This window comes from Lissotriton vulgaris, chromosome 6, assembly GCF_964263255.1.
Source record: "Lissotriton vulgaris chromosome 6, aLisVul1.2, whole genome shotgun sequence".
NCBI lineage: Eukaryota > Metazoa > Chordata > Amphibia > Caudata > Salamandridae > Lissotriton > Lissotriton vulgaris.
Genome location: NC_141694.1, coordinates 1182391906 through 1182416424, shown reverse-complemented (window position 1 = coordinate 1182416424; position 24519 = coordinate 1182391906). Strand labels below are relative to the sequence as shown.

The 24519-nt window shown below is 42.5% G+C and overlaps 1 protein-coding gene and 1 pseudogene across 4 annotated transcripts in view; both read left to right on the top strand.

The window, feature by feature from the left end:
• UTRN (utrophin) overlaps nt 1-24519 on the top strand; it is a 1497630-nt gene that overhangs the window by 458774 nt on the left and 1014337 nt on the right. For all 4 annotated transcript variants that reach the window (XM_086927281.1, XM_086927282.1, XM_086927283.1 and 1 more), the window contains 3 exons: nt 4189-4368; nt 14938-15072; nt 20383-20532. In XM_086927281.1, coding sequence (XP_086783407.1) covers nt 4189-4368; nt 14938-15072; nt 20383-20532 — 465 coding nt within the window. The remainder of the gene's footprint in view (nt 1-4188; nt 4369-14937; nt 15073-20382; nt 20533-24519) is intronic.
• Nucleotides 5443-6689, top strand: LOC147708609 (large ribosomal subunit protein uL4 pseudogene; annotated as a pseudogene).

Here is a 24519-nt window from a genome sequence, read left to right as displayed (position 1 = left end):
CTGCAGAAGTCGCTCTGCGTTCAGAGAGATCGTTCTGATAACAAACAATGAACCCCACCCTCTCTCAAAACTCGTCACAAGATAGGGTCAGGGATGCTTGCTCCCACCCCATCCTGTGACGCAGCCTTGATGGACATGTAGCCCCTGGAGCTACAGGGCTTCAGCCAGAAACGCCCAGGGACAAACTTTTCACCATGTTGTCAAGGGGGGGGAGCTTAGCCCGGGAAGCAATGATTTTGAGAGCTCGCAGACATGCCAACCCTCCCGATTCAGGCGTGAGACTACCGATTTGAAGGCTAGTCTCCCGACTCCCGATTCCTACAAGCAAAAACCCGATTCCTCGGGGGTTTCAGCTTGGTATTGTGTAAAGTGCTAATTCTTTCAGCAAAGAGTGGCGATGCAGGGGCTCTCGAAGGGGTGAAAAACCAACAAAGCGTCATTGACAAGGGAATCGTCTTTTAAAGGCCTGCAAAGTACTTTGGGGGGGGCTCCCACAGGGGGGTGGGGGTGCATGCACTGCCAACAACCTGCCAGGCCAGTGCCCAACACTTGCATCACCCTCTCTGCCTGCCATTATGCTCCATGTGCTTCTGAAAGGTAAGAAAAAAACATGCATTTTCGTTTCAAATGTCCGATCCTACAGCAGCCACTTCCAAAGCCCATACATGACAGTAACCCAATCCAAAGCCCCATTCTGCCGATTTTTTTTTTAAATCTCCCACTTTGCTCTCCTGAAATGTTGGCATGTATGAGCTCGTGACCTCACAGGCCTCAGCCAGGCTTTGAGCTCATCCGCTCGGTAAATGGACGTAAGCTTTACTGAGTTAGCTGTGCAGGTGCAGCAGAGGGCTGCTCGAGTTTTTGTGTGACGGCAAGTATTTTTTTCAGTACTACCCTTAAAGAAAATCTTTTATTTTGGAATAGTGGACTGACTCGAACATTTTTTCAACAACAACAAGCTATTTTGGGAATGAAATACAGTAGGCGAAGGCGGCCCCGGCGCCCACGTGAGAGAACCGTCCCTGGAGGCGAGGCTGCAGAGCACTGCTTAACCAGATGGTGTCACCCCATGTGAGGGTGTCACCCGGTGCGGTCCGCACCTCCCGCACCCCCCTAGTGACGCCACTGACCCAGTGAATCATTCAGATGTTCTGAAGAGATGTGTTCTCTTTCCTAAATACTAAAAATCAGTGTAGCTGCAGTGGTTTGGCGGGCTGACAACTTCCAGTGAAGCTAGTTGGGAGCTGGAGTTGGCGCAATCCAGTGCAAATCTATGATTTGTTCAGTACAGGCTGAGGTTCATCGGTGAAGAACAAAATAACAAAGCATCAGCTCTTGAAACACCTGTTAGTTGAAAGAGAAGACGCTCAACTCCTTATTGTGTGGTGTCTAGAATTGCGGTTGGTAAAACTTCACTGGGGACCCAAGTCCTAAAAAAAGAAGTGGGGGGACGCTCCAAGTTAGGTGGTGTCACAGGAAGTGACGTCACAACAGGTAGTCCTCTCTTATTACAGGGAGTCCTGCTTCACTTAGGGGGCCAAGTTAACCCACTGTGGAATGTAGTATCATTCTCCGTGTGCTTTTTGGAGTGATTCTGTGTTTGTCTCACCCCTACTGAAGTTGGTGCTGTACTGCACTTCTTAAGGACCAGCGGTCACACCACTTACAATAGTGGGCATTAAACCCTGTTTCCAAGCATTGCCGCCTATTTTATGTCCCTCCATTTACTGACCTACGACATCGAAGGGTTTGCACATAACATTCACAACTATGCATTTGTCAACAGTGAACGTTCAGTTCAGTGGCACTTTTGTAAAAAGCTTTGTGAATTGACCCGCTCTGGGCGCAGCGCTAGATTCCCCTCCGTGGCTCCATTACTTGTACAGTGGGTGGTTTCTGGCACTTAACCAGGTAGGCCCCCGGTAGGGTTACAAGGCGATGGGAGCAGGTTCAAAGACCAAAGCAGAATTTTGATAGATAGCGCATTTGTGCGCTACACAAGATTGACAGCCAGTCCTGTACTTAGGAGATGGACGGGGCAGCCGTGCCAGCAAGTAACGCCATAATTGAGAGGACACCGTCTGCCCACGTGGTACCCCGACTCATGCCCTGGAAGTATGGTTGCTACAACTTGTATTACTGCCTCCAGGCAGTCTAACCAGGCTCTTCCCAGTTCTACAAACCATAGTTGGGTGCAAGATGCAGTTTCAGACTTATTTATGTCTGGTAAAGCCATATATTGTCCTCCCTTCCAACCTGTTAGCCGTGTGAACATTCCTCAAGTTAACACCTGGACGAATTTCCACGACGAAGACACTAGGGGCCGCATGTAGGTAGCCAAATACCGATCAGTAACGGCTGAAAATCTGTAAATTTGCCGTTACCGACCGGTATTTAGCTTTTTCCAATGTAGGTGGGTATAAATAAGGAGTCGGTAATTTACCAATTCGGTAATGTAAGGAATCGGTAAATTACCGAATCCTTAAGATACCGAATCGGTAAATTACTGAATCCTCAATGTAGGGAGCACTCCAGTAAGTGCATTTGTGATTTGAGGATTCATTATTTACCACCAGCTACAAGTTGGTGGTAAATATCGAAAACCATTCAAAAAGCAAATTTGTGCTATTTGAAAAGTGCGATGTGGTAGACATACATGCCCTTAGAGCATGTATGTGTTCCACATGTGCACACATACACGATTCAGGGGTGCAACAGGGTGTCAATGTGACACCCTGCCACCCTTGAATATGTTCCTCTTGTTACCGATTCAGTATTTACCGAAACGGTAATAGTGAATGGCTTCCCATTTATTCCTATGGGCCTCCAGGCCCATAGGAATCTAATAGGAATTACTGATTCGGTATTTACCGAATCGGTAATACCGAATATTACCGATTCGGTCAAATTTACAGAATTTTTATCTACATACTATTTACCGATTCGGAAATACCAAATCGGTAAAATTCGGTATTTTAGAATCGGTAAATATGGATTACCTACATATGGTCCTGGGTCTTTGTGCCCTAATCTAGATTTAATTCTGGACTTGAAATAATCAATGCCTTTTTATACACTTCAGGAACAGTATTTGCAGAATGACCATTAAATGAATAAACAAGGGGGCCTGGGGACTGACAATAGGGGGCCAGCACTCCTGCCTCCGTTCCTATACTCCACTCCACCTGGGCATATAGTACAGTGAGCAGTTTGTGCTTGCCATCTTAGATAGTGGCATAGCATTGTTGGCGCCACATGGTTATTGCCCAGGGTGCAGCATTCTTGAGGGGGGCACATTTTTTAAATAAAAGTGGAAGGATACTTGCCTTGCCCCCGGCGATGGCCCCCCACGCAACTCCGCTGATCTTAGCTGAGCTTTGTTGCCATCTCTTGCCTATTCTTGGCTTGCATCTAGACATCCAAATCATAAGCCTCAATGAGGATGTTTGTGAAGGATACCTTTGATAACCGGTCGAAAATAAGGGCTCTTGGACCAGGTGGCTCGCATTATTCGCGACCGCGTCCTGGTTTCAAGTAGTGAAGCTTAGTAGCAAAAAATACCTACAAAGCAACTTATTAAACAGTAGAGTAGAGGTTATTACATTAGCTAGTCTGGCATTATTTTCCAAATCACTACCACCTGAACAAGCCCACGGTTTATTAATGGACCCCCGGGGCAACCACATCTTCTGCACCATTGACAGCTTTGCCGTGGACAAAGAAACTGCAATGCCTGCTTCGCTGCATGTATAAACTGGACTCTATGTCCTGATTTGCAAAAACATTTGTCAGTATGGGCAGAAGTATTGTATGAGTACGACTTTCATCCGGATATTAGTTAAAGGGTGCACAGAGCTTTCTAATTGTACTAAATGCTCTAATTGTATATGGATATAAATTCCCATAGTTGATGCTTTAGGGCCAATTTACAAAGTCAGGTAAGAGTACGCAAAAGTGAACTACAAGAATACAACTTAAAATACTCTAAAAATACCTTTGCCACTAGGGTGTGTGTGTGTAAGTATAAGTGTAAGTGTAAATAATTATAGTAGCTCCTGAAGTCCTCTCTCTGTGCGTGTATAGGTCAGTGGGTGCAGGCCACGCTCCAAATGAGGAGCAGTTTGGGGCTGAATGTATTTGACCGTAAAAGGCCCTTTTCAACTGAAACATGTCGTTCTGTACACGCAGAGAGCGAAAGAGGAAGTGATGCAGAAGGAGGTGCGAGTGAAGATTTTGAAAGACAACATTAAGATGTTAAATGCCAAGGCGCCCTCTGGTGGCCAGGACTTGACGCCTGAACTGGACGAAGTAATGGAGAAATACCAACAGCTCTGCAATCGAATCAGCGGCAAGTGCTACACCCTGGAGGTGGGTATAAGTGGGAGAAGGAATTGGGCAGCTGTTTCTTGAGTTAGTCAACCTATATTTTTGTTGATATGCCCCTAAATTTCCACTTGCTCGGCTTTTGGTTCCTTATCTTTAATGGTTGTCATGTAAAAGGTATTAAGAGTTAGTTCTAGTATTGAGAAGTGCAGAATTTTATTTTAATTTCATGTTCAGTTAAAATACGCCTGCATGAAAGTTGCAAATATAGATGCACAGATACAAAACACATATCATTTCTTTCGTATTTTGTGCAAGCTTTTTTCCTGTATTTTTTATTCTGGTGTACCGAAAAATAGGAGTAGTGCCATCAGAGCACTGTGTCATTTTGTTTGCATTCATTTTGTGGGAATGATATGCATTATTAGCAACATTCAAAGCTGTGCTCTGTCTGCGGATGGGCCACATGGCTGGCTCTGTGGCCCGGGCTGCAAGTTTTGTACGGAGGACATGCATGTTCTGTTAGGAGCTGGCTTATTAGCTTGGAGCAGCAAAGAGGGTATATTTAGAAGTCTCCCCCCCCCCCCCCCGCCACATCTGTCCGGTTTGCCAAAGTGATTTCTTTTACCAGGGTTGTAGCAAGGCCCAGATGGAACATATTCCTAGGCCAGGGCGACAATGATGTGATTTTATGACACCTCTTAAATTGCATCATTCATTTGCTCATGGCTAAAAGAGAACTAGTGGAACATCTGGGTCGGGAAAATTGGCATGTTTTTATCCCTACATTAGAGACCAAACACTATTCCTCGTGGGGCTCGCAAATTGATTTGTAGAAATTGTGTCAAAAATGGTATTTGTGTTTCCGGGTTTAAGGCATTACTCTTGAATTCATCTGTTTTAAAATGGGCAAACTCCTAGTTTTAACGTTTCTTCCTGCGGAAAGTAAATGTGACGCAATCTTCAGGTTTCAGTAAGCAGGTGTGAGGAATCGTTGACACCTATTCTTTTTGTATGTTTCAAGCAGACATAAGTAAACACTACTTTTATCAAATGAGTAGGAATTTAAATAAGACCCAAAATGAAAACAGACAGCGCCCCTCAAATAATAGCGTGTAGCTGGCGCGCCAAGGGTACCGGGGTAGAAAATGGCCTGCGCCTGTCCCTTGATATCTGTGTACTCCGAAAAGGGGGAGGTATCAGGAAAAAATGTCACCTTGCCTGCTGTGTTCAAGACTCCTATTCGCCCAGATATTGTGAACTTTGTTCACGCTAACTTACGGAAGAACAATAGACAACCCTATGCTGTCAGTGAATTAGCAGGGCATCAAACTAGTGCTGAATCATGGGGTACAGGCCGTGCTGTTGCTCGTATACCTCGTGTACGTGGCGGTGGTACGCACAGGTCTGGCCAGGGTGCCTTCTGCAACATGTGTAGTGGAGGTCGCATGTTTGCCCCTACCAAAACATGGAGACGATGGCATAGTAGAGTGAATATTACCCAGAAACTTTATGCAATCTGCTCAGCGTTGGCTGCTTCAGCTCTCCCTGCCCTGGTAACGTCAAAGGGCCACAGAATCGAAGAGGTTCCAGAGGTCCCTTTGGTGGTTGAAGATAAAATTGAAGGCTACAAAAAGACTAAGGAAGCCGTACTGCTTCTCAAGAAGTTGAAAGCTTGGAATGACATCAAGAAGGTTTATGCATCCCAACGTATGCGTGCTGGGAAGGGAAAGATGAGAAACCGCCGTCGCATTCACCGTAGAGGCCCCTGTATCATTTACAGTGAGGACAATGGCATTATCAAGGCTTTCAGAAATATTCCAGGCATTACTCTGCTTAACGTTAACAAGCTGAATCTTCTTAGACTAGCTCCTGATGGGCACGTTGGGCATTTCTGCATTTGGACAGAGAGCGCCTTCCCCAAGCTGGATGAATTGTATGGCACGTGGCGTAAACCTGCAACGCTTAAGTCCAGCTACAACCTACCAATGCACAAGATGATTAATACAGATCTTAGCAGGATCCTGAAAAGCCAAGAGATCAAAAAGGCTTTGCGTGCACCAAACAAAAAGATCAAACGCAGAGTTCTTAAGAAGAATCCTCTTAAGAATTTGAGAATGATGGTAAAACTGAACTCGTATGCAAAGACTGTACGCTGCAATGCAATCCTGCGTCATCTTCCCAAACCAACACCAGACAAAACTGAGAAGCCTGAAGTTGTCAAAGTACCCAAGGAAGACAAAAAACCCAAGGAAGCCAAAAAGTCCACGGATCCCAAGAAAGTCAAGGGGAAACCCTCCAAATGAGCCTGAGACAGTGTTTCTAAACAATGGTTAAAACTGGCTGTAAAACAGGTCTAGCCATAATAAAGTAAACACTACTTTTATCAAATAAGTAGGAATTTAAATAAGACCCAAAATGAAAACAGACAGCGCCCCTCAAATAATAAATCGACTTCTGAGTTTGTGACAGCAAACACTATCTAGAAATCTTCAATCAACCCATCTTATGAATCCTGAAAGGGTCATATAGGTGTGCCATTATGAAACAACATTAATGATGTCGGAGTATTGGCTTTTGATAATGACCACTTTGTAATTCAGTGTATATCTTAACAAACTATTTTTGAGGTCTCTTATACAGACAGTTTTTAACTGTCTATTGGTAAAGATCTATGTTGCACTATTGTAAATGTAAATGTCAAGGTATTTGTAGAGCGCACTGCCACCAAGCGGTTTCCTGGCGCTATTACTCATACCACTGTGGAACCCGTCCTGACTTTCCCTGTGAAGTGTCCACTCCTGGGCACCCCCAGGGTGAAGCCAGGCATCCTAGCGCTGTTGGGGCCGGTGTGGAGGTTAAGCAAGCTATTGCCCAGAGTTGCAGCGTGTGGCCCATGATTAGAATAGGCACAGAGGCGAGAATTGTCAGGTCCGAGGAAATTGAGCCCAAGACCCACCGAGGCGGGAATTGAACCCTGGTCCCGGGCTAGACCTCTGCATCAGGGTCTGCCGCTCTAACCATTGAGCCACACTCCTCCACTTGGGATTTGCGTCAGCCCATTTCTCACATCTGTTGTTCTTTCTTGTCAATCTCATTTGCTTGTTTCTTATTACATGGCTTCTATTCCTCTTCTTGTGTTTTCCGGCGCCGCCCCAGGAGCATGTCATCTTTATCATCCTTTTGAGTAGTTAACTTGTATCTTTGCATTGTTTATTTTCAGGAAACTACGATCACCTTTTCTTTCAGCTCTCTTTGGGAATGCCTGTGTTTCTTGCTGTCTCTTGCGCTGATTCTCCCATCACATCCCTGACCACTGCATTCCCGATTTTGCTTCCCATTTTTTTTCCTCAGCTAGTCAGTTGCTTCCACTGCCTCTTCCCATCCTGCTTTTTTGGGTTTTTTTGTTACAGTTTTGCATGCCTCTGTATCCCATCTCCTTCATTTCTCCACACCCCTGGTGTGTTTTTTTAAAAAACATTTCCTCAGTTTTAGGTAGGGCTCCCAGTTTCATGGTATTTATTTTTTTGCCATTTCTGTCTGTATTTATCTGTATGTATCCATATTTATTTTGGGTTTTGTGGAAAAATTAAGCTGAAATTAGTATATTTCCACATTTATTTAACCGATAAGTATGCACTCATGCTTGAATGTCTGCCAGGTTTCAGTGCTGTGAACACCCGCAGAAGATAAATCAGTGCACTATCAACCTTGTGCTTATCTACTGCTGTTAAAGGCTCTTTATTTACATTCCTTAATCCCCTAATCTATCAATCTACACATCTATTTGCCTGACAGTCATGGCGGACACTATTTACAATTAAAAAGCAACCCTATTTCCGTTTTTATCCACAAGTAAAAATAAGTACAGACAAGAAAATGAATGTTTTCTGTCGGTATTTATCTGTAAATAACAGAAAACAGGGAGCCTAGTTTTAGGGGACCCATCCGTTGCAGTTTGCCTGCTGACAAATCCTTTCTCTTTGATGCACATTCATGCGTATTGTGTTCAATTTATCACAGCAAGACTGGTGTCTGCTGTCTTTGAATGGTAATATAAAGATAAATAAAAAAGATGTCTTCAGCATTATGGCGCATACATGTGTATGCGTGGTGATGCATTCTTGCGAATACGTGCCATCACGCCGCAGCATCCATCTTTTTGTGTTGCCGATGCTCTTCCACATTCGAAAACAAGCATTTTTTTCTTTTGCCAGTGTGGAAGAACATCATCAAAAAGCATTCCGAAAGCCAAATTAACTGTCAATCAAAAGGCGAGAACTTCTTGCTTTGCCACTGCTTGTAGAGATATATTTCAGAAACTGAGCTTCTGTTGAATTTACAACTTGTGAATGCTGCCACCTAGTGGTATTATTTCAAAATGCTTTTCTGAACCAGTTCATAGGGACCAAGTAAATAGCATCAGGCGTGCACAAGTTCTTGCATTTCAATCACTGTTTTCTGCACAGCGATTGACTCGTCATAAGCTCAGTAACATGCTATATTTTTAACCTGTTCCTTTCTGAACGTGAAAAAATTCTCCCTGAGCACTCTAACCAAATATATAAACCAGATGTCCTCAAATTCAATAATTGTCCACAGAGGCGTAGCTGGAGTTTGTGGCGCCCGGGGCTATCCCTCAGATTGCCGCCCCTTGGGGGGGGTGTTGGGGAAAAAGGACAGCGAGCACTTGAAAAAGGTCCGAGAGACACGTAGTATCGCCTCTAATAGTTACCTAGTTACCTCGATCATGCAAGCTACATGCACATACATGACTAGGTACAAGGCTACACAGTTAAATACACCGGTGACTGACAGTACAAAAAACGTACACACAGACTGCATGGGACCCTGGATGTACATGAATCTTCTGTTCATAAACAGATGTCAGTAGTGAGCGTTTAACTCAGTAAATCATGAGACCAGTTTTCTACATCAAACACACTCCTAAATTTACCACATTTAAAAGGCAGCATAAACATGTAGTTGTGATGAGAATGAATACAGGAAAAAGGGAACTACACCGACATTAGGGGGTGTGTTTGGGAAGTTAACTCCTCTAATCAGAACATTTTACTCACAAAGGAATTATTCTGAAAGGGCAAATGCATTCTAGCTTCACATTCAAGCATCTGTTAATACACACTTCCCACATTTACACATATGTAAATGGTAGCGTGTGTAGAACACAGAATAATTCACAAAAGAACTGTGCAGGAACTTCTGAGAATCTGAGAACTTTGCAGATTTTCAGGAGAAATTTGAAATTCTTTGTTAATTCAATTGCATTCCAAATTCAGGAAGAAGCAGGCAGCAGAACATTTCAGCTACTTTCTGTGATTTGTGCAACCCCTGCGCCTTATGCCAGGCCAACCACTTACCAACGTGAAAATCCTGCCTAGGGCTGTAGTGTCTAAGCTGCAATGTTAAACTCACTGCTGACCGCTGCTCTGCTCAGAGCTGCTCACAGACAGTGCTATGCTCGAGTCCGTCGGTCAGTGGAAACACCTCAGTGCTCTGACCTGGGCAGAAAAGGGCAAATGCTCTCAGCAGCAGAATGAACTTAGATTGCAGTGTGCGCGATGGGTGTATTTTAAAAACAGCTCTCACCGTAATATGAAACAAGTGCAGTCGAGTACTTAATTTTGCCTAGCAATGTCTTCCTGGGGGCTTGGCAGCCACAGGACTTGTAAAAAAAAAATACTTGATCCATGCAGTCTGGAGTTGGTTACGTGCAGTCCACTGAAAGAGCCAGCCAGTTTGTGGAGGAAGATACATTGAAAGGAGCCGGCCCGACAATAAACTAGTATTTAGATCTTAACATTTACCGGCTGACTATGATTTAGAAAATAAAAGCGGAGAATTAGAATACATTGCTCTACTTATAAAGCTGGCGAGTGCGGCAATTCAGTAAAGGCTACTTGTGGACGCAATCACAAGTACGACTCGTATCCCACGGGCTGCAAAACGGCGGGCGAAAGGGCATTCAGGGCTGCTCACCTCTACAATGGCAGGATTAAAGTGGTGTGCTGTTGGTTGCAGGATGGGGGTGGCGGGGAGCAGTGAAACCAGCTCTCGCTATGACCCCTGCCCCTCTCTGCCAGGCCTCCTTGGGGATTGCCCAGAGTAGATTAGTGTTTTCTCGCTTACTATGAAGCTGGCAGGAAGTATTTATTTATGTAATGACATTTAGTATAAAAAACGGCAAATGAAACTAAATGCTAAAGTGTTTTTTTTTTTTATCACTCACGTTCGCTAATTAAGATGCGAGTCCAGTCGTCCAGGTTGTTCAGTGAGTCCCAAGCGGGACCGTCCAGTTACAGACTGTCCTGCAGCTGGTGGAACGCGGGTCACTGACTCCGTCCTCTGTATCCCCAGAGTCCGACTGCCGCGCGACTTGAATTTGGCAGGGTGCAGCAAGTGACAGCCCACTGCGGCCAGGCTCGGGCCCGGCCGGTGCGAGCTGCAGCAGGAACCTGCGAAAGCCATGAATGGTTTGCGGGCGACAAATTCAGCTACCACCCGTGCCCCTTCCTAAAGAAACTGAACTCCCACTCAAAGAGACAGGATGTGACGACGGAACACCGGCAAGTACTAGCACACGAACCTGACGGGGCCCCGTGACGTCAGGCTGACAGCCAGAGCTGCACCATGGGGGAATCTCAATAATATGCAAATTAAACATTGTAGCACTGTTTTCACCGCCCGGCGCCGCAGGAATAAATATGCGCCAGGCTGGCTGGACAGATTTGTTACATTGCACTCTCAGCCACTCTAGAGCTGAATTTTGAAAGCAGAAATCTTTAACTATTTATGGACTTACTGAGCCCAGCAAGCAGCTACTGGCAGCACGTGACTGTTTCCTCAAATAAATTATAAGGGCCGCCGCGGCCGCCCCTAAAATTGTGCCGCCTGGGGCGGACCGCCCCCCCAGCCCCCCCTAGCTACGCCGGTGATTGTCCAATCGCAGGAAGTTTGAAATATCCAGTCCATGTATTGATCCAATCGACAATTCCTTGCATTCCAGATAATTTTATTACATCCAATGTTCACTTCAAAGCGGCAGCCAACACGTGTTTCGTCGTGCTATGTGAGGCACAATGACTTCGTCAGGGCTGCAACCCAAACAAACAATACATCAACATACTGCTATTTACATGAGGGTGATTCTATCAAAAGTGGGCTCTTTGTAGCTTATGCTTACCACGTATTCGGTGATTTGGGATTTGGATCTGTACTTTTTCTTTTCTTGCACAGGATCCATGTACTCTTTAATTTTATGTATGTGATGTGCTCTACTGTGAAGTGCACTTTTGATAGAATCACCCTCATGTAAATAGCAGTATGTTGATGTATTGTTTGTTTGGGTTGCAGCCCTGACGAAGTCATTGTGCCTCACATAGCACGACGAAACACGTGTTGGCTGCCGCTTTGAAGTGAACATTGGATGTAATAAAATTTTCTGGAATACAAGGAATTGTCGATTGGATCAATACATGGACCGGATATTTCAAACTTCCTGCGATTAGACAATTATTGATTTTGAGGACATCTGGTTATTATATTTGGTTAGAGTGCTCAGGGAGAACTTTTTCAAGTTTTGTAAGGATCCACTTATGTGGACTGGATTGGGTGTGTTGGGTAACCACATCCTTCACCCTTAGAAGCACCGTGTAAGATCTTTATCTTGTTTACTTTCCCTTTACTAAGCTGAGCGCCCTAGTAGGAACTGGCAACCAATTGTTACTCCACGTAGCCTTTCTGAACGTGTTTGCATTTTTGTGGGTCCCTGTTTGCTTGGTTTCCAAGCCAAGTTTACACACTACAAATCTGGCATTTTGTGTTTTTCTCCTGTAACTAGGATCAACGGTCTCTTTGACCAGTGACTTTGGCTTCAGATGCATGGGAAGACTGGTTGCAAAACCTGGTTGCAAATTGCGCACCAACCTTTTCGACCAGTCTTTAATTTTGCAATGCAACCTCTGTAAAAGGTCGCATCACAAAATCTCCAGGTTATAAACCGACCTACCTAATGAATTTTAATTGGGCAGGTCACTGTGTGGGCCCCTGAGATTGACACCAAATACAGGGATGTGGGCCTGTAAGAAACAGCACAACATAATACCTGTGTTTCTATGACCAAATGGTCAACTTTTTGTTTGTTTAAATCAACTCATGTTCTTCAACTGAACTGGTGCTTTATTTATTTATTTTAAAAAGCCTCCTGCTTGCACTAGTCCTGGAGGAGCAGACAGTGGTCTCCAGGACCCACTGCTTACTTACTGCTCACGAGGTCGCCAAACTGGATTCTCATCAGGGAAGGTGTCCCAAATGGTCACCTTCCCGTTTGCAAATTGCTTGCCATCATCTGTAAGGTGGGGGTAACTGATCAGGGGGTTGTAGCTGTAATTGTGGTTGGAAACCTTTAATGCCCACAGTTGCAACTCACAATTAGATGTGGGTGGCCATTACGTACGTCATCCTAATTGCGATCCAGATGGGTTCCAAAACTCTCTTTATGAGTCGTAAAGGCTTTTTTGATTTACAAAAAGGGTTTAGTAAAAAGAAAAAAAAATGCAATTTTGCAGTCACAAACACTGTGATTTTGTGAATTTTATACTTTCCCTAGACGCTCTATCACAATGTAAAGTGAGGCTGAGCGTCCAGAAAAGGAGACAATGCTAGTAGAGGAGTGAAATAGCTTCCGCGGAGGAGGTGGATGATAACAGAAACTTGTATTTTTATATAGCATTTGATATCATACCAATGCCATTTCGAAGCCTTATAAATAACAAGTGTAACTAGCTGGCAGGGTGTCTCAGTGAGCTGAGCACATAAACACAGAATTCTAGAGGGCAAGAATTGTAATTCTGACATTGAGAGTTTTTATCCTGGCGTACTGATCTCAAAAGTAGGGACGATTACGTTTTCCTTGTTTGTATTCAAACTTGTTACTCTCAGAACAAAGTAGATGTCAGCTCGAAGCACTATTCACTAGATCATTCCATTTTTCTAGCAGTTTTTGTCTTTCTCTTCAGGTGTTTCTATCTTCTCTGTCCTATGTTTTTGAGGTCTACATTGACTCAATTTGGCGTACCTGAGGGTGGCTAGAATTTGGACGGAGAATCTATCTTATGTGGCATAGCTGGGGGTGGGGCAGGGGTGGTCCCCTCACACCTCAGTGTGGCAAACTGAGATAAGAATCGCCAGCACCCCCCCCCCCCCCACTTCGTCCCGGTATTCACTGCAGCCGCCGCAGGGTGGCACATGCAGTGACCACCACAGGCCCCCATATGGTTAGCTACGCCACTGTCTCAACATGACTAAGTTCAGGAAGACGTTTACAGATTTTGAAGGTTAAGCATGAAAAGAAGTCAACCTTTCAGTTATTTGCCACTGTTTATGTCTTATAAAGAGCTTTTTTGGAAGGATAAGTGAATAAACTCGAATTGAGTATCTCATGTGTTCTCGTCTGCTACCCATTTTTGCTTCTGTCTCCACTGACAATTGATTTTTTTTTTTACTTTGACACATTCCGTGCTATGTAGCCATTCCCACTAGAATTCCCATGCAGTATGCCGACTTGTCAGTTCTTAATAAGTTGTTGTTATCTTCCTTCTTTCCTTCTTTCTTAAAGCTATTGGTTATTCCACTTCCTTCCTTTTGAAGATTTATTGTCTGACCTTTCTTATGTATGTCTTGACTCTCTCCAGAGAGATGGGCTAGTTTTGGTGGAATTAGTGTCACAGACTATCCCATTCCAGGTCCCCTGAAGTGACACATGCGTGATCATTGATACTCTAAATAAGCAGTGTCGGAGCCAACGGGTCTCACCTACGTGAGGTATTGGCTTCCAAAACACATCCAAGATTGTATGGTACACCCTATATAAAACGACACTTCTAGAGCCCATTCGAAGCTGTACTTTTAAAGATATCTGAATGGAAAATTAGAAGCTTGAACTTTATTTCGAGATTCAGTAAATGTTATGTTGTATTTATGCCATTCAAAATGGAACTTATAAAGCAGGATTCAAAGATTTACTACAAACTCGAAGGCCATCAAATGTTTCTCGACATTTGTACCTGTCACATCCAATTAGCGAAAATACATGGTGATGAGTAGTATGCCACCTATACTACTAACTACTTGTAGTCTGTCTAGGGTGCTCATGCCGCCCGGCAATTCTTCACTGCTTGGATTTATTTATTTTTCTTTATGCTTCTACAATTCACAATATACATTTTGCTGAGTGGTCCCTTCCAAATCAATGATATTGTGAATTAACTTCACAGCAGCATAGGTTCTTGTGACCTATACCTTTCACATGAGCACCAGCAACCCCAAAGTACGTGACCCTTTTTGAGATGGATGCTTTTTAGCTGTAGGGGGAACTGGAGGAGCCCAAATCTCGAAATCTGATAACTGAGTTTATGAAGTACATTTTCTGGTCCACCCACCATTTGGCATTACTCTATGTGTGGCAGGAATTAGAAGGATCCTTTAGGGCAACTTACTTTAAGGTCACTAGTTCGGTAAATAAGAATTAATCAGTTTTGAAAAATCTGCTTGCATTACATGTTACAAATACCCTGTGATTCCCTGCTCCTTTAGGAAGTCTGGTCTTGTTGGATGGAATTGGTTCACTATCTTGACCAGGAAACTGTTTGGCTAAATACCCTGGAGGAAAAGGTCCAAAATTCAGCGAACTTGCCTGATAAGTCCGAAGCAGTCAGCGAAGCAATGGAGGTATTGGAGGCTGAGTGCCATCTTTTTTTATTTTGTAGAAATTGTTTACCTTTTCTTTCCTGCATTGTAATGTGTTTAAAACACGTGAAATATGTAAATTTAGCCTTCCTCTATCTAGTGCTACAAGATCTGGGTGATTTTTATGTGGGAGTTTGAAAAACGTTTCCTGAATTATTGTGAGAACCTGACATTTATTCATATGGGTGAGTTCCACCCCAAAATTCAGGCAGCAACAGATAATTTAAATACTCCTGTTCATGTTAATTTTATGCAATTCGTTTTGTGTGCGTATTCTGAAAATCTGGTTTGTGTTGTGCCCTTTTGGATTGACACTGACCGTCCTGTATGCTATTGATTTCTCAGAAGTTCTTAAATTATTAAGATCATGCTATTACATTATTGAGATAATGAGGAGGAATGTGTGAAATGCCTTGTGCGCCAGCTTAAAACAAAGAGATCTTTGTTACACAAGAAGAACATTGCAGTGGATTAAATGTGCTTGCCAAGGAAAGAACAGTGCAGATCCAGTTTACAGATCAGTAAAACCATAGACATGTTAAATGTGTTTTCAGAATGGAGGAGAGCTTGTCTGCAATGATGTGCAATGCATTATGAGTAAGGGTATCGACTCTACCGTAACTCGTTTTGACACACCCGAGACAAATGTTTATATATCAAAATAAAGTATAGACCGAGAGAAAATTGGAAACACAAGCATCAAAGATGGTTTACTCTGCCAGAAAAAAAACCACAATGTAGATTTGCTTCGCAGACATCAACAGAGTAGGAATATAATAGAGTAGGTAGTGCCAGATGAACAATTAAAATGTTGCTATTGTGCAACTGACAAAAAAGCAAAGCAATAACAGCAGATAAAGTAAAGGAGGTGGGTGCTTAAGGACGCTACACCCTACACCCCATTTTAGAAACAACCAAAGAGATGAGGAAAGAAGGCCACCTACAAAGCAGATTTTCATTTCATAATATTTTCAGTAAAAATGTTATATTAAGGATTCTAAGGTTCTGTATATCTCGATTTGAACATAAATCCCCTAAAACAACTTTCCACCTCCAGCTAATGCACCACCAGTAATAACCCACCGGGGGGAAATCAGACACTTTCTAAAGCGAGCTAATATGTTTTTGATTGTTCCAAAGGTTGCCACTGGGCTGGGACTGTTTTTTAAAAAGAATATTTTTATTAAGATTTTTCTTGCAAACAATATATGATGCACAACATTGCATCTGGAATCATAAATACATGGGATTGGAAGCATAATCGGTCAAAAAGGCAATAGTATTACATCATTACCGTAGAAGAGTCATCAAACATCAGTCCACCATTCATTCTCACGTTTCACCCAGGTTGCGATGACGAGGACCGTTCAGTTTCTTCTCCCATATCTAACCCACAGTATTTCAGCCAGGAACCCTAGACCATATAAAACTTCTTTGGGTGGGCTGGGATTGTTCGGATGCAAACAGCATAAACAATACACCACTAATATTTTCCAAAAACCATTAGTACGAATTCCCTTTAGTAATGCACATTGAACGTGACAACATATACTTTTTAAGGTGTATATTTAGTCTGAGATCTGCTAAAATAAATCTGATGTTAGCTTAAAATAAAATCTTCAAATTATATATTTTCATATATCACGTTGGGTAGTTTGTTTAATGAAATGCATAGAGATGTGGTTCAAGTAAACTATGCTTAGTAGTGGCATAGTATAATGACGTTTTAATACTGTCAGAATAATTCGCATTTTCCCTCGCAGGCCATTTCGCATTTCCATACCTTGTTCACCCAAAATTTATGACAGATTGCGGATTTGAGTGCCACTGAAGTATCACATAAGGCTTTACAAGAATTATTGAGAATCTGCAAAAAAGTTTAAATATTTACAAGAGAAAACATGAATTTTAATTGTGAGAATTGGTAGCATTAATCATATTAATGTTTCATTTGTTTTACAAGTTAGGTTAATGCTTCTGAGCAAAATCAAAAACCAAGTTGCCAAGAATCGCATAACATTGGAGACCAAAGTTTGACCTATCCACCCATACATTAACGCTTATTAGAAGTCAAACACAACATTGTGGATGATTTCCTGTGATACCCCTATATAGTATTCCAGCCATATAGGAGATTATGAGGATTTACCCAGCTCGGGGTTTGCATATAATTTGTCAATGATTTACACTGATATCACCAAACATGGGTACCATGTCAACGAACAGATTTTCCAAACCAAAATCTTAATCTATGCTAAATCCTGGCGCTATGGATTCATTGAAGTCCTAAACTTCTTTTCATTGGGTGCTGGTGCTTCAGCGGATCCCTGTAGGTACATCTTTGTAAATTTACTCTCTAAACTAAAAGCCTTGACACTGGTAAAATCCATTCGGGCCAAGACTCTGAGATGGATTGCGAGTAACACAGTAATACTGTACGCCTGATGCGTTCCGTTCCCACATTTCACCAGCGAAAAAGCTGCCAAAATGAGCAGGTGGGAAACTGTCTGAAAGTGGGGATGGCCATGAGAATCAGGCGGCTGGGAATTAGAGATTCCTCTGGTAACTCCCAATTCCTCTGGGGACTTCTCTGAATACAGCACTATCCCTGCACCTTGGAGTTACCAATGCCTACTGTATCGGCAATCCTGGGTGCGGAAATACTGCTTCACAATTCCACAGTACTTTGGAATGGGTGTCAGAGAGAGTTATTCCATCAAATATGTTCAGATATTCTGGTCTAATTTTGCTAAATTTGTTTTAAATATTGCCCTGAACTGTCGTTCATTCATTTTACTAAATGGTATTTCCAAATGAAAGCATGTACTTGCCCACCAGACTTCTGTTCAACAGTCTAGTTAGGCAAACCTGCACACTTCAAAATTATCCATATGTAGTTTCCTTGTCTTATTTTGTTTAGATACTCATTATTTGTACTTACACAATCTTTACAATATTAAATAATTTGTATAATTTCTCTATTCATTAAATTAGGTTTCTGTTAAACTTTCTTGGGGAGGTAGGAAATTGGCAAGTTCACAGCCATATAGTTTCAATAACTACCATTTACGCACATTTAATTGTCGGCACGTTTATTCATGTATCTGCATAGCATTTTTCTTGTTAAATATTACCTTCTCAAAACATGTCTCCCTTGCTTAGCTAGTCATATGATTTTGATTGTTGTGTACCCCGTGACCAAATGTCTTTCAGATTAACATTAAATACTGCATTTCTCCAGTTGGCTTACAAATAGTCATTTATTAAATGGTACAAAACTTCATTGTGAGTTTTGGCTTTTCGTGATGGTCATCTTGTCTTGGCAGGAATATTCTGCCGCTCCCAATTTTGGAGTTTTTCTCATGAAAGAATACAATTGTGTCCCAATTAAATCTTCAGCTATTGAAGTTGTCTGCCAATGCAATTTCGCGTTCCGTTAATGGATGTCATCTGTTTCAGTGTTTTCCATTAGATCTCTATAGAAACCTGCAGTTTCTCTCATAGAAATGTGTCTCCTGGAGTTATAGTGTGGTAAAAGTTTTGCACTCATATAAAAATCCAACCATGATAGAGCGTCCATGTCCAGGTTCACAGAATAAAGAAGAGGATAATTAAAAAAATATAAAGTGCAGTTACCACAGCAGAAAACGATATGCTTAAATGTTTGTAACGTTGTGATGTAAGCATTATCAAAAGTAAAGAGAGCGTCATAGTTGTGGAGGCCATGTAAAATGCAGTGCACACAAAGTGGTGCCTCCCGATCCATTTAATGTCCGGATTAAGTGCCACCACAGTATAGAAAAGGAGAAGAAACCCCCTATATTTCTTGGGAGTGTCGAGAATAGATTTATCTTCTGAGAGGAATGTTCTTTATCCTATGGAGGAAAACAAGTTAATTGTACAAATGCAAATTTCTACATGATTTAGGGATACAGATTTGAGGTGAACCCTGGATCTCTTGTCTGACCCTCAGTGTAGGAAGAGGATAAATCTTGCAATTACTTTCAAGGATTGTCCTAATGTTTACTGTGCATACCATATAGTGTGCCTGTCCTCTCTGCTTCATTTTAATCTCTAAGCTTCTCACCAACAAACTCCTCTTCTTTTTGCGAAATACTGTAGAGTACCTCACTGTTCACCAAACATCTGTGGTTTGAAATCTTATAGTGCCATAGGACAAAAGCAGCTTATAATTTGTCTAAACACTGGCGATTGCTCGGGTAGCCTCCCAACCCATCAGTCTTTTGCTCAGCATGCTACCTCAGTTTGGACCCAGGCATATGCAAATCCGCCTTGATCCTGCCCCACATGGGAACAGTCTACTCTGAACTACCAGGTCAGGTCCTCACTGAACTGGAGCACAAGCAACCTAGCACCGGTTTCACACTGTTAAAGGCTCATCAGCCAGGTTTAGTTTGGTTCCAGCGGCACAGTGAGCAGGGGACCCACGTCTGGGCATAGCACACACAAAATGGTGATGGGAGGAATGCTTGTAATTTGTTGAACTATTGGTGATGGCTCGGGTTAGCATCCCCACCCATTGTTCTGATAATGTTAGCTTATAAGTGAATCATGGCAAACACGTTGAAGAAGCCTTTGTATGCTGAAACAGTTGTTTTTTAGCCTGAGGAGGGTTGCTTATTAAATTGAATGCGTCTGTTTTTCTGGTGTTTTTAGAGTAGTGGTTTGTGAGAGAGGCCATTAGGATTCTGGAGTGTCTTTAACGCAAGTCTGGGGACCAGCTTTTCGTAGTCTTCCCTGACGACTCTGTCACACTCAATACCAGATCTGGGATTTCTTTAGGAAATAAATGCATTATAATAGTTTTTAATCTGTGTAAATGGAACAGAATATGATACCTGTTAACAACTGATTGCCAAAGGAAACGCAAAGGCTGATTAACTAGTGTGATAAACAAAAAAGGAGTCCTGCATGAACTGTTGGTAGAGGGTGTTACTAAATAAAAAAAAATACCACAAAATGGTGCAAAATAATTTTGGGTGCAGCAACAGTTAATTTTTTCCTGTCACAGCACTTAGCAAACCCGTGTGTGAATGTCCAAGGGGAAGTTTAGTTATTACATTTGCCATGCTGACTCCACTTTTGGGATTGACTGTTGGGCATACTTGCAAAAAACTTTGCAAATATCCTTCACAGTTAAGAGCAGACTGGCATTATGATTTTCTAGCATTTCACTGACCAATGTTAAGTATTGCCAAAATTGCAACGATGAAAGGAACTACTCTTTTTTTTCCTTCTCTCTGATACTCACTGAATTCTGGTTTTCACTAGTCTCTGGAAGCAGCTCTGCGCCACCCAGCAGATAACCGAACACAGATCCGCGAGCTTGGTCAGACCCTGATTGATGGCGGAATTCTGGATGACCTGATCAACGAGAGACTGGAGGCTTTTAATAGCCGCTATGAAGAGCTGAGCCACTTGGTAAGACTTAAGGGGCTTTTTACCTTACCATCTCCTGTCACATTTAGACTAATTTGAGGACCAGTGCATTCTCGGTAGGTAATTGTACACCCGTAAGTCAATATTGCAGGTGCAGCATTTGCAGAATGTAAACTGTGCGCATTATTCTGGAGTTAGACTTGAGAACCGAAGGATTATATGTATTTTTGCCAATGTAAATTGCACAATCCTGTATTACACTCAATATACCAGCTCAATTAGCACCAGGTTTTACTTTTCAAAAACTGTTCAGGCTATCAACTATGCAGTGTACCAGCAGCGCAAAATTATTTTTATTTAGAATCGGGTCCAAAATAGAATTTATGCTTGTATTTGTATAAGAGAACGATAAAAGCGCTGTTTCTACCATTAGGCAAGACTAGGCGGCCGCCTAGGGCGGCAAAAGGGGGAGGGCGGCAAAAAACATGCGTGCATGAACGTTAGTTAAATAAATATACCCCTTTTATTTATGCTGTACTCGTTGGAGTAAAGTTTCACCTTGAAACAGAGTTCAGGGAGAGAAAAGATAAGTGGACTCTCTCCTTAAAATGTAATCGTAATACTTTTTTCATCAAAGCTGTGTATAAATATGTGAGAAAGAAAAGAAGTTAAACAATTGACGATTTTCTGAAAATTAGACAAAAACACACAAACATTGTATATGAAAAATAAACTGAAACAAATGATAATTGGGTCTGTGTCCCCTCAGATACAAGACTCTCCCTGTGACGGGAGTTGGCACTTCAACAATGTGCGGTAGGCTCGTGGCCGCAGCCTTGTCTTCTGTGTGTTTAATGCAGTCTTTTAATGGCAAATTAAGATAAGTGAGTGGGCGTTGTCGCGTTGAGCGTCTATTTGTTTAACCTTGCTGCTCCCGGAACACTGCCTGGTGTAACAGCGCCAAGCCAGCGGCGCTAATGCAAAGTGTTGGTAATCCAACTGCGGGCTCTGTTATCAATTGATGTCTCCTGAATGCTATATTTTGGGATGGTAAGGTGGGGGTAGGGCCTTTGTTTGACACCGTTATTAATCGAGTAGCTTTCAGGTGAGCACCAATATTTGCAGTGCATGTATACACTCAGGTTGTACCACTATATAAGTTCAATGAAATACAAAATAGTTATAAGAAACGTAATGCGGTGTTGCATAACCCTGTAACATAATTCAAAAACCCTTCAAGTGTTTTATCAGAAGTTTACATATTTCACGTGTATAAATGCGGATAAAAATTGAAAAAAATACATTTGGATAAAATTAGAAAAGAATAAATATTGATGGAGACAGTCAGAAATATAAAAAATAAGTCCATAAAACTGGGAACCTTATACCGTATCTGGTCTCCAACTAAAACCAAACAGATCCCATGAATCACGCCTTTTATCTTCGACCATAGTACACCACAGATTCAAGGGCAATTTGGAGGCCAAGCACCACATCTAAAAAGTAAAACTTATGTCTGGTAATGAGGGTTGCACGGTGTGCTGCATACTAATGCTGGCATGTGCGCTTCTCCGTGCCTCTCGCTTGGCACACTCGTGTCATAAGTCAGGGATTCACAGTGTTATCTCAGCCGATGAAGACATCTGACGCCTCCGGCTCTCAAATGAAAGAAAAGTGTATTTAAAAAAATTTCACACATGAGTGACTGCACTGCTTGGAAATAAGGATGGTGCAAAGCAACGGACTGCACTGATGGGCAACCGGTCGCCAACTAGACGTGCAGCCGATAAGGGATGCAACCAATCAGAGTGGCAAGATGGCCGGAATTAGCTGCTGTTCTTTGCTGCCTGCATTCTTAGTTCAACGTGAAGGGAGAGGGTGAAGCATTCTGGGATTGTGGGTCTGTGTATCTGCCTGTGTTGGGTGTGATTGGAGGTGGTGAAGGCCAGTAGCCCTACTGTTCTCCCAACTCAAACCCATGATAGCATAAATGAGTTAATACTTTCAGAACAGGGCATTAACACCTACATAGCCGCAACAATTGATACAGATGACTTACTTTAACCTGTTGCATGCTTGCGTCGGCCAACGGCCGAAGCAAGCACTACCTCCCAGGTGCTGCGCATGACCAAGAGCCGACGCAGCCACGCCCACTGCATCGAACGCCCGTATACGGGTTAATACGGACTTGACAGTCCAGACTAGATAGAGAGGCACCAAAGCAGACCTCTATTTCCCAACACATGGCTGACAGGGGGAGAGAGTGATGGTAGTAAAATGCAGGGGGTGGTATTTTTCAATTCTCGCCTAGGGTGGCAAGACGCCTAGAAACGGCCTTGAAAGCGATTAAGTCCCTATGGCTATGTTATGTTATGTTAGTATGAATTTGTAGAGCGCACGTTCACCCCGGGGTTTCTTGGCGCTGTGTACCACTGGGGAACCCGTCCTGGCTTTCCCTGTGAGATGATCCCTATTGGGCATCCCCAAGGTGAAGCCAGGCATCCCCGGCAGCGAGGGGGCCGTTGTGGAGATTAAGCAAGCTATTGCCCAGAGTTGCAGCGTGGGACCCATGGTTAGAGAGGCACCGAGGTGAGATTTATCGAGCCCGCTGACATTGGTTCCGTACCCTGCCGCGTCGGGAATCGAACCCTGGTCCCGGGCCGACCTCTGCTTCTGGGTCTGCCACCTCTAACCGGTGAGCCACACTTCTCCACATATTGAATGCATTCATAACGGTAGAACCTCCTAATTGGATCACTGGAAAAATATGATTAAATGGCTCTGACATTTTCCAAATGGTTATGAATTCTTATGCATTTGCCACGTATTCCACCCTTTTCTCCATATTTTCCAGGATTCAATCAAAAAAGGTTTGATTTTAGCTCAAATGGGCCAAAAGTTACAAATATAAAGGAACCACACATTGTGTTGCGCAGTGACAGGCTCTTTGATGGTACTATTGTGTTGAAAACGACAGTATTAAGGTCTCCATTTCATGGTCTGTGGATGGGCTTTTATCGGATGCATGTAAAGAAATCCCTGACCTATTTAAATGTAATTACGATAGGGTGAGATTTTTGATTCCTTCTTTGTCACAGAAATGTTTTGCTCTTCATTAATCATACATATTCAATTGACACTAAAGACTACTTTTGTTTCCAGAGTATAAGAAAGTCCCTAACATCATATGTCTCTTTTTAAGTTTGAATGTCTTGAATCTTATAATACCTTCTAGAAGAAGTAATCTTAGTCTAGGCTGTTTTCAAGCTAAAAGTGGTGCTTCTCGAGGCTCCTTTGGTAAAACTAAAACTGAAGACAAGTTCCACAGTTGGGATAAGCAATATGAAAGAGGCACACATTTTGTTCACATTAACTGTGTTGCTTGCAGTCATCACTTCTGCAGTGTGCGATATTCTCTATTATAAACAAACTGGTTTACTCTTTGTGTTAGAAGGTACAGTGTCAATTAAATGTTTTTCTGGTGTTTTTATGCAAGACAAAGTTGTACTTTGCATAATTGGGATACTTGTTTGTCTCTGTGTGTTGCAGAGACAAATTAGTGAGAATAGAATACTGCTGCCTAATTTTGCCTAATTTACCTTTTCTTGGTGCATAATTTAGTCATTCATCCACATAATTGGCTACTCTGTAGCCACATAATGTCAGTGGCCCTTTACAAAAGGGTGCTTCAATGTCTGAAATCAGTAAGGAAGGTAAATGATGTAGTTGCCTGCCTATTCCCGTAAGTAAGGTGTGTCAAGATCATTGTTCATAAAAAATGAGATACAAGACGGATGTCTAATGACTTTTGTTAATTTTATTCATAAAGTTCAGCTCATGCCATTAAACTGGCTTTTGGATAGATGCCTAATTCAGACCTGGAGCTGGGCTGATGATGTTTTGTAATTTGGTTATGGGAGGCGATTTGCTATTGATAATAAGAAAGTTAGGTGGTTGACACTGGCTGGAGCTTGGCGACTATTGAGTTCCATAAGCGGGTCACTTGTTCGGAGATTGCGCAGTCAGTGG